The 10,332-nt window shown below is 39.3% G+C and overlaps 1 protein-coding gene across 1 annotated transcript in view; it reads right to left on the minus strand.

Moving 5' to 3' along the window:
• Positions 1-2,147: 2,147 nt before the first annotated feature.
• Positions 2,148-10,332, minus strand: part of tyw1 (tRNA-yW synthesizing protein 1 homolog (S. cerevisiae)) — a gene marked incomplete in the record, with an annotated part of 43,161 nt that continues 34,976 nt past the window's right edge. The window contains 2 exon segments of the mRNA XM_014029260.1: positions 2,148-2,905; positions 5,132-5,299. Of these exon segments, the coding sequence (XP_013884714.1) occupies positions 2,684-2,905; positions 5,132-5,299 (390 nt within the window).

Here is a 10,332-nt window from a genome sequence, read left to right on the forward strand (position 1 = left end):
AAGGCTACCAATAGCTAAAAGTAGCAAAATGCTAGCTAAACAGAACAAAAGGCTACCAATAGCTAAAAGTAGCAAAATGCTAGCTAAACAGAACAAAAGGCTACAAATAGCTAAAAGTAGCAAAATGCTAGCTAAACAGAACAAAAGGCTTCAATAGCTAAAAGTAGCAAAATGCTAGCTAAACAGAACAAGTCTACAAATAGCTAAAAGTAGCAAAATGCTAGCTAAACAGAACAAGTCTACAAATAGCTAAAAGTAGCAAAATGCTAGCTAAACAGAACAAGTCTACCAATAGCTAAAGGTAGCAAAATGCTAGCTAAACAGAACAAAAGGCTACCAAAAGCTAAAAGTAGCAAAATGCTAGCTAAACAGAACAAAAGGCTACCAATAGCTAAAAGTAGCAAAATGCTAGCTAAACAGAAGAAAAGGCTACCAATAGCTAAAAGTAGCAAAATGCTAGCTAAACAGAAGAAAAGGCTACCAATAGCTAAAAGTAGCAAAATGTTAGCTAAACAGAACAAGTCTACCAATAGCTAAAAGTAGCAAAATGCTAGCTAAACAGAACAAGTCTACCAATTGCTAAAAGTAGCAAAATGCTAGCTAAAAACAAAAATGCTAAATAGAAGTTTAAAGTTAAATGAAACTAATTCCTAATTAAAAGCAAAAAGGTGCAAAACATGAGCTAAAAATGAACAATGCTAACTGAAAAAGAAAACCTGCAGAGTGTCAGCTCARTCCTAAAAGCAGAAAAAATGTTAATTGTTGCAGAAGATTATTGGTAGCTAAAAACAAACAAACAAACAAAAAAGGCAAACTATGAAGTGTAGCAAAACGCTAAAAAGCAATGCAAGACTTATTAGAAGCTAAATGTAGCTAAATGTTTGCTAAAAGCTTCAAGTAGCAGAATTGTACCTAAAAACTAAAAGCAGCTAAACACAAGCAAAAAAATACCTAAAGATATTAAACGCTAAAAGCTAAAATAAACTCCTTTTTAGATAAAAGCCAGAAGGATCTAAATATTTTGTAAAGAAAGCAAAATGCTAACTAAAGACAAAAATGCTAAACAGAAGCTGAAAGTTAAATGAAACTAATTACAAATTAAAAGCAAGAAGGAGCAAAACATGAGCTAAAAAAGAACAATGCTAGCTGTATAACAAAACCTGCAGAATGTCAGCTCAATCCTAAAAGCAGCAAAAATGTTAAATGTAGCAGAAGATTACCAGTAGCTAAATAATAATAATAATAATAATAATAATAAAATAAAAAGGCAAAAGGCAAACTAATACCCAAATGTAACAAAAGTTTAAAAAGCAAATCAAGACTTATTACAGGCTAAATGTAGCACAATGCTAGCTAAAAGCTTAAAGTAGCAGAATTGTACCTAAAGGCTAAAGTAGCTACCGGTAAACAGTAGATAAAAGTTAAACGTAGCATAAGAAAATTAAAACGAAGCCAGCAGCTGAAGCAGATTTTAAAAGAAATGTGTTTTTAAGGAACTGAAGAGATTCTTATTTATTTATATGTGGAAAATAAATAAAAATGAATAAACTGTAAAACTTAAAAACCGTTTCATAAAGTGTAAAACGCTGTAAAACAGAGTGGTCCTGACTCTGCAGCAGCTGCACCTGAACTCATTCAGAGGCAGATCCTCTGATTCATCACGTCAGGTGAGGAGCCGTCCCACGGGAGGAGACAACCAAGCGTGCGTCTGCGGCTGGGGCCTTCGTTAGCCACTCGTTAGCCTGACTGAGTCACTTCGCTCAAAGAACGGATCAGAGAACAATCGAATCAGCGCCGTCCTCGCAGAAAAACTAATATTCTGCTGCATCTGCGAGTGACGAGCAGCAGAACTCAGAGCTGAAGTCTGTCAACATGATGGTTTAAATAAAGTTCAGGTCAAACTGAATCACTTCCTGCTTTGAATCATCAGGTGATTCTTCCACCAGTGACTCAGAACATCATCAGGTGGAAAAAAAGAATCAATTCAGTGACATGAGTCAGCTGAKAAAATATTAAGAAACGCTGCACAGATTAGGAGAGAATGAGCTGTAAAAACACTAAAATATACATGTTAGGAGCAGAGAAACTGAGCTAAAATAAAAAAATATCTATTAAAAAAGTGTCTAAGTTCAGAAATCACAAAAGAAAACTATTCAAATAAATTTATTACAGTGAAAAACATCCACAGCAGTTTTCTGTCCAACAGGATGACACTGTTCTTCTAAAACTAATGAAAATATTCACAATTTATTCATTTAGAAACAAACAGAAATAAGATTTACTAAAATAATAAAGATATTTTAATGACATGGCACATAACGCTTACAATGAATGGGATTAATTTTCAATTCTGCTCCTCCTGTGTACTTTAATATTCATATTTTATATATTTATTAGTATTTAATCAAATTTAAAGCTGATGAGTGGTGAATTTAAAGGCCTGAAATTGTCTAAATATGTTCAACCTAAACTTTTTTTCTTTCACCATTCACTAGTTTAGATCARGACACCATAATATGTTTAATGTTTCTAAATGTAGCTCTTTTTTTTATTTTACAGAAGCTGAAAATATAGGAAAACTTAAAACCCAATCCTGAGAAAGAATCAAAGAAAATCCTTAAAAACGGAACAAAGAGACTTTTCATAAAAAATGAAACCAGGTGTTTTTCCTGGTGTCGACCCTTCAGCAGCCTGACATGTCTTTRGTTTTGTTGCGTCGCTGGAAGCGCGTGTCTTCAGGGTCGAAGCCCTGCTCCTGAGCCCCGAACAGAGCCCAGCCGGGGGTCTTGGCCATGTAGTCCAGAGCTGAGAAGCTCCGCTGCCCCCCGCTGTCCTCGTGGGCCYGAACCAGCTCCTGGAACCGCTCGTAGTCGATCCAGGTCCACCACTCACCGTTCACCCTGAACTGAAACAAACAGATGAGTTCTTTATTCATTTTGTTACATGAGCTGTAGCTCCCGACACCAAAAGTTAAAAATATTGGGGTGTAAAACATGAAAAAAAAAAATAACTCGATTCACAGACTTGTAAACCTGTCAATGATGAAACTAGGAAATATATAATATATTTTTTTTTATTCTATGGCAGAAAAACATCTTTAAAGTTGCTCCAGGTCCGTGTAAAAACTAAAAGTGAAGCAGTTCTTCTAAAACCAGGGAGGGGAGCAGAAATGTCAGACTGACCCAGTTCAAACAGTTCCTGCTGACTTGTCTGTGTCGGGTCAGAAACTTTCTGCTACAAATGAAGTGAAGTCACTGCTGAACATGTTCAACAGTTCAGGCTCTCCTCTGGTCCACCTGATCAAATCCTTTAAAGTTCTGAGATTATTCCTGCTTCAACACCTGAAACACACAGTGTTCAACGGTTGTGTTGAACCATCAGCAGTTGTGTTGTTGTACCTCAAAACACATCTGTTTGTTGTCCTCATTTCTATGTTCCCCCCCCCACAACCCTGTCAGTCCATGGTCAGTCCATGACCAGTCCATGATCAGTCCATGATCAGACCATGATCAGTCCATGACCAGTCCATGACCAGTCCATGGTCAGTCCATGATCAGACCATGATCAGACCATGATCAGTCCATGACCAGTCCATGACCAGTCCATGACCAGTCCATGGTCAGTCCATGATCAGACCATGATCAGACCATGATCAGTCCAAGATCAGTCCATGACCAGTCCATGGTCAGTCCATGACCAGTCCATGGTCAGTCCATGATCAGTCCACGGTCAGTCCACGATCAGACCATGATCAGACCATGACCAGAACATGACCAGTCCATGACCAGAACATGACCAGTCCATGATCAGACCATGATCAGACCATGATCAGACCATGATCAGACCATGATCAGTCCACGGTCAGTCCGCGGTCAGTCCACGGTCAGTCCGCGGTCAGTCCACGATCAGTCCACGATCAGTCCACGATCAGTCCACGATCAGACCATGACCAGTCCATGACCAGTCCATGATCGGTCCATGGTCGGTCCATGATCGGTCCATGATCGGTCCATGATCAGACCATGACCAGTCCATGGTCAGTCCATGGTCAGTCCATGGATCTGTACTTGTTTATTTTCTGTTGTACAGAGTCCTTGGTGTCCTGAAAGGCACTTTATAAATAAAATGCATTATTATTAATATTATTATTATTACCAGAGAGAACATGAGGGGCACCAGAGGGCACATGGGGGGTACCAGAGAGCACATGAGGGGCACCAGAGGGCACATGGGGGGTACCAGAGAGCACATGAGGGGCACCAGAGGGCACATGGGGGGTACCAGAGAGCACATGAGGGGCACCAGAGGGCACATGGGGGGTACCAGAGAGCACATGAGGGGCACCAGAGAGCATATGAGGGGCACCAGAGAGCACATGAGGGGCACCAGAGGGTACATGAGGGCCACCAGAGAGCACATGAGGGGCACCAGGGGGCACCAGAGGGCACATTCATAGAAGGTGACCTATGACTTATTATGGTCAAAGGTTTTCTCTTGCTAATGTTCCAAAGTGGGGCAACTTAGTTTTATGGCACCAGGTGGTCTCCCATCCAAGTACTAACCGAGCCCAGCCCTGCTTATCTTCTGACATCAGATCTGGYGTGTACAGGGTGGTATGTCCATTTAATCAAAAAACTATATATTGATGTTTTTGACTTTAGTGCTTTACATAGTATTTGCTGATTTAGATTCAGTACAGCTTCAGTTATAAAAGATTAAATGTTATTTGATCTTGTTTAGAGTAGATGAAAAGAGGTTGGGAACCACTGGTTTAGAGTAAGGATATAAAAATGACAGTTTTATTTTTAACAACAGTAAGTAATAAAGAGTCAGCGTGTGTTCATGAAGGACTAACACTTATTTGCAGAGTTAAAGAGCTTCCTGCTGGAGACGCCTCACTGTGGAGCCTCGACTGTTACATGTTTCTACAGGAGAGCTTCCTGCCGCATCACTAATGAGGCCGTGAACGTAGCGCCTGTTGGGAATTAATGTTTCTGGTAATGAGAGAGGATTATATTTACTCAGCCGGCCTCCTGGATAACAGAGCTGTTGTGCAGTGAAACAAAACAAAACAAGGCTGTGCAGTAAAATACTCAGCTTCATATTCGACCCTGGTGAGCGGACGTCTTACCTTGGTGTGTGCGATGAGCAGACAGTTGGAGTGCTCGTGCTCGCAGGCCATCTCGTACTGAGGCAGCATGTCGGCCAGCTGCTGGACGAAGGCGACCACCTCCTGGTGCCAGGGAACGTTGGCCATGGTCAGGCTGCTGGCAGAGCTCTCCCCGCAGTAAGTCACACCCTGAACACACGCACACAACAAAAACACGCAATGACAAAGTATTTGTGTTGGTAAATGAACGAAGGTCACGTTTAGGCAGCCCGTTTCTGCAAACTGTAAAACCTGTTGGGTCGTTTTGACCCAAGGGCAGCAGGAGGATTAAAAAACGACAAAACCTGATGTGACTTCTGTACAGTGCCTGTCTGGCCACAAGATCAATATTATGTGTCCACAAGGTAAATAATGTGTGGCCACCAGATAAAAAAATACATGGCCGGGAAATAAATAAGCTGTGGCCATGAGATAAATAATGGGGCCACAAGATGAATAACACACAGCCCCAAGATAAATAATGTGCGGCTATGAGAGAAATGATGTGTGGCCACGATTTAAAGAATGATTGGCCACAAGATAAATATCACGTGGCAAGGAGCTAAATAATGAATGGCCTAGAGATACATAGTGGGTGGCCACAAGTGGTCACAAGCTAAATAATACATGGCTAGAAGAGAAACACCCTGCTGCCACAAAGTTAATAACCTGTGGCCATGACATGAGCAATGTGTGGCCACAAGCTATATAATGTGTGTTCACAAGATAATGTAGTGCCATTAGACAGATAACATGCAGCCATGAGCTAAATATCGAGTGGCCACAAGATAATGAGTGGTCATTAGATAGATGATGTGTTTCCACAAGCCAAATAATGTGTGGCCATGAACTAAATAATGTGTGGCCACGAGAAAATGCATTGCCGCAAGCTAAATATTGCATGGCAACAAGATGAATAATGCACCGTTGCAAGGTAAATCTGTGGCCACAAGATAATGCGTGGTCATTAGATGAATGATGAGTTGCCACAAGCTAAATATTGCGTGGTCATGAACTAAAAAATGTGTGGCCATGAACTAAATAATGTGTGGCCACAAGATAATGCGTGGTCATTAGATGAATGATGAGTTGCCACAAGCTAAATATTGNACTAAAAAATGTGTGGCCATGAACTAAATAATGTGTGGCCACAAGATAATGCGTGGTCATTAGATGAATGATGAGTTGCCACAAGCTAAATATTGTGTGGCCATGAACTAAATATTGTGTGGCCATGAATTAAATAATGTGTGGCCATGAACTAAATAATGTGTGGCCATGAACTAAATAATGTGTGGCCACAAGAAAATGCATTGCCACAAGCTAAAAATTGCATGGCAACAAGATGAATAATGCAACGTCAAGGTAAATCTGCGGCCACAAGATAATGCGTGGTCATTAGATAAATGATGTGTGACCACAAGCTAAATAAGCAATGTTCACAAGATAATGTTTTGCCATGAGCTAAATAATGAGTGACCACAAGACAATGCGTGGTCATTAGATAAATGATGAGTTGCCACAAGCTAAATATTGTGTGGTCATGAACTAAATAATGTGTGGCCACAAGCTAAATAACATGGCCATAAGATCATTTTAAGCAGCTGTGTGTCTGTGTGAGATATTGGGGTCAGATTATTGCCATATGAAAATGTTTTTGTGTTTAACTGTCTTCCTCACACTTAATATTATCATTATTTGGTGTTTTTAATCTAAACGAACGGTTCTTCTTTCATATTAGGCTATTTATGAGATGGTAAACACCTCAGGTATGTGTCGGAAAATTAATATTTTTACTGTGTTCCTGAACAAAACTCTGGTTCCTTCTGCAGCCAAATCACAGAGTGAGAGAGAAGCCTGTTGGACAAACAACTCCAGTTGTCAGCTTTGTCTTACAGCTGCAACRTTTAATGCTAAGAATTACTTCATGGCTAACATAAGAGACTGAATAATGTCACAGATTCCATATAATTAAAACTAATTAATTCAACCTTGTCCATGTAAACAATCACCAGTCTCTGTATGGAAACTGGCCACAAAATAACGCGTGGCCACGAGATAACTTGTTTTTAATCCAGTGTGACCGGCCGGGCTCCAAACTTCTGGGTTCATTCTGTTCTATAAACAATCGCACATCCAGGAAAGACTAAAATATCACAGCACTCATATCAAAACCACTGAAATCTGATGGTCAAGATCAATAATCCAAATATACCAAAAGATCGCTCCACTCGGGAGTATTTTCTTCCTCCTGTGTGTCAGATTAAACAACAGGAAGTCTAACTGGACGCTTTCTTCCACTGTTTGTCTGTTTAAGGAGCAGAGTTTACATTTATCCAAGCTGCTGCTGAATATCTGACTCTGTAATCGGATCATTTACCTCAGGGCTGCTTGTGAATCTGCTGCACAGAGAAAGTAAAAACAAACAGAGTGACCTGCATCGTTAGGTGTTGAGTGTTTTTTGAGGTAACACAGAGCCGATGGATGACCTTGGACTCATCAGCCCTGCCTGAATAAAAATCAACCTTCCAGGACTCCGTATAAATCACCAAACATGAGAACGGCACCACAGGAGAGGAAAAAAAAAAAAAGGTATTTCAGATATACAGAAGAAATTTATGTTCTGTATCGATCGAGGAAGTGTCTGAGAGACGATGCAAAAGAATAAAAGCCCCTCACCTCTTCAAATAATCGATGTCTTCCACCTATAATGGAAACTGTAAATATTGATGGCTGAAGCCCCACACAGCGTGTCACACACACCTGTGTTTATCTGAGCAKGTTTACAGCCCTGGTCAAATCTCTTCACTTCCTCTGTTCACTCACCTCCTGCAGCAGGCAGGCGGTCCTGATGCTGAACGGAGACGATAAATCTGATCTACTGCACAGGAAGGAAGTGTTGCATCATGTGGGCTGATAAAGGCTGCGATGTATCGTTTGAGCATCAACATCTTGATGTACGTGTGTCACACTGCAGGTCCTCCATGTTGGAGGCTAATTAAAACTATCTTGGGACTAAACCACTAAACGGTCGCGTGTTACAGCTTTTATTTTGACAGGCTGATTCGTGTAAAAAAAAGGCAAAAACTTTCATTTTTTTTGCGAAACTTCTAGGACGATATTGGCAACGTTTTCTAAGAAGTGCTGTCGGTGAATTCTCGAGCTGAGGAGGAAGACAAGGATATTTAAAATGAGGAAGATGAGGTAAAAGAGGTTAAAAAGTGTAATATTAAAGGAAACAGAAATAAAGTCACAGAGGCAACGTTAGTAGGGGTGTAAGAAAATATCGATACACTGAAATATCGCGATATTTCATTTCCCGATACTGTATCGATATTCTAAAGCCCTGTATCGATTTTTTTATTAAGTTTTAAAATGTCAACTTTCCTGCATGCCGTTCATTTTTATGTTGTAGTTCAGTCTCTGACCACTAGTTGGCAGCAGTGAGCCAGACATTTGGCTCCTCTACCTCTTGAGGTAGAGGCTATTGTTAAGTGTTGGGTGACCATATTGTAAATTAATATTAAAAACTAAAAGCTGCAAAAAATATATTTTCAAACTATTTATTGTCAAATTTAGTCTAATAATTGAAAACATGGATGAAATAAGAAATATGAAACAAATAAAATAAAACGCATACAAAGCAGAACACAGCTAAATGTATTAAAAGTATGTCTATGTGATATTGGAATTATGGTTTTTCATTTTTTTTTTACTGTAAGAGGTTTTTATTTAATAGAACTTTTGGACAAAAAAAATCGCAATATATCGCAATATATCGCCTTGCTTACAGTATCGCAATATATCGGGATATATCGTATCGTGACCCCTCTGTCATGATATGCATCGTATCATCAAATTCTTGCCAAAACACAGCCCTAAACGTTAGGGGGTTAAATTCACATTTGCACACGACAGAAGGAAACATACTGCACAATTAATAAATAAAAATTGTGTCCCTGATGAAGCTGGACCATAGAGTTGAACAACACTAGAGTGAGCCCCACCTATCCCATCCACTGTTAGCATCTATGTCAACATAGAGGAGCAGAAATCTGACACCAAACTAGAGAAGCAAACAATTAAATCGACTTATGATTGTTTAAAAATGTTTTATTAGTTTAAAATCTGTTCCAATAGATTAACTGATAACGTCCACATCACATGGCCAGTTTAAATCGCTCCAGCAGGAAGGATCCGCCCTCTGAGGCTCTGTTTCTATTTGAGTCAAAAACAGAGACTTCAAACTTTAAACCAGTTATTGAATTGTGTTGTTAGGCCAAGTAGGAGTTATAATAAATAATCTACACCGCATTTTATTTTCTTAAAATGACGGTTTGATGTGCATCGAGTTGTGTTGTGAGCCGAAATGATTTCATTTATTTATTTATTTAAAAGGACAATGCACATCAATTAATATTCTGAGTATAAATGCGCCAGAATTAGCACAACCGCTAAATTTCATCTCTAGCAGATAAAAAAGTTCAACAGTTCATAAAACAAGTGCACAAAATTCAACACTGCCCAACAAACACACAACTCCTCAGTCTACAAGGTCTACAGTTAAATTATGTTAAAGGTGAACGCATGACCGATTTTCTTTCAGCCAAACTTTAAGTTTCTTTTAAAAATGGAATAACTGTCACCGTCTCTGATAAGTTCTAGTTCCTCTGATAGATGTGACCTTTCCTGTTTTACAACAACACAATCCCCTCTAGTTTGAGACCTAGTGTTATTCTGGATGCATACTTGTAAATAAAATCATTTAAAGGTGGAGGAGCATTTAAGATCCTAAAATCAAAACTTAAATCACTGAATCTTTGATCATTTTCGAAGTCCAAGATCTTGTATTTATCAATCATATTTTATGCTTTTCATCTGATTAAACCCATTCAGCAGCCTATTAATTTCTGTTTTGTTTTATAAAAATGTCCAGAAATCCACATTTTGTTGTTTATCCATCCATACATCCATCCATCCATCCATCCATCGTCTTCGGCTTTATCCAAGTAGGGTTGTGTAGGGATAAAATCTACTTTTCTCATAACAAAAGTTATGAGGAAATTCACGGGTTCTTCTGTTTAAGGAAAAAACAACCCCTCTGTAAATATGGGACCACACAATAAGTGAACGTGAGACAGTGACTTTAGTTGATCTAATAATAAACGAGATCATTTATTTAC

This window comes from Austrofundulus limnaeus, unplaced genomic scaffold (genome assembly GCF_001266775.1).
Source record: "Austrofundulus limnaeus strain Quisiro unplaced genomic scaffold, Austrofundulus_limnaeus-1.0 Scaffold876, whole genome shotgun sequence".
Lineage (NCBI taxonomy): Eukaryota > Metazoa > Chordata > Actinopteri > Cyprinodontiformes > Rivulidae > Austrofundulus > Austrofundulus limnaeus.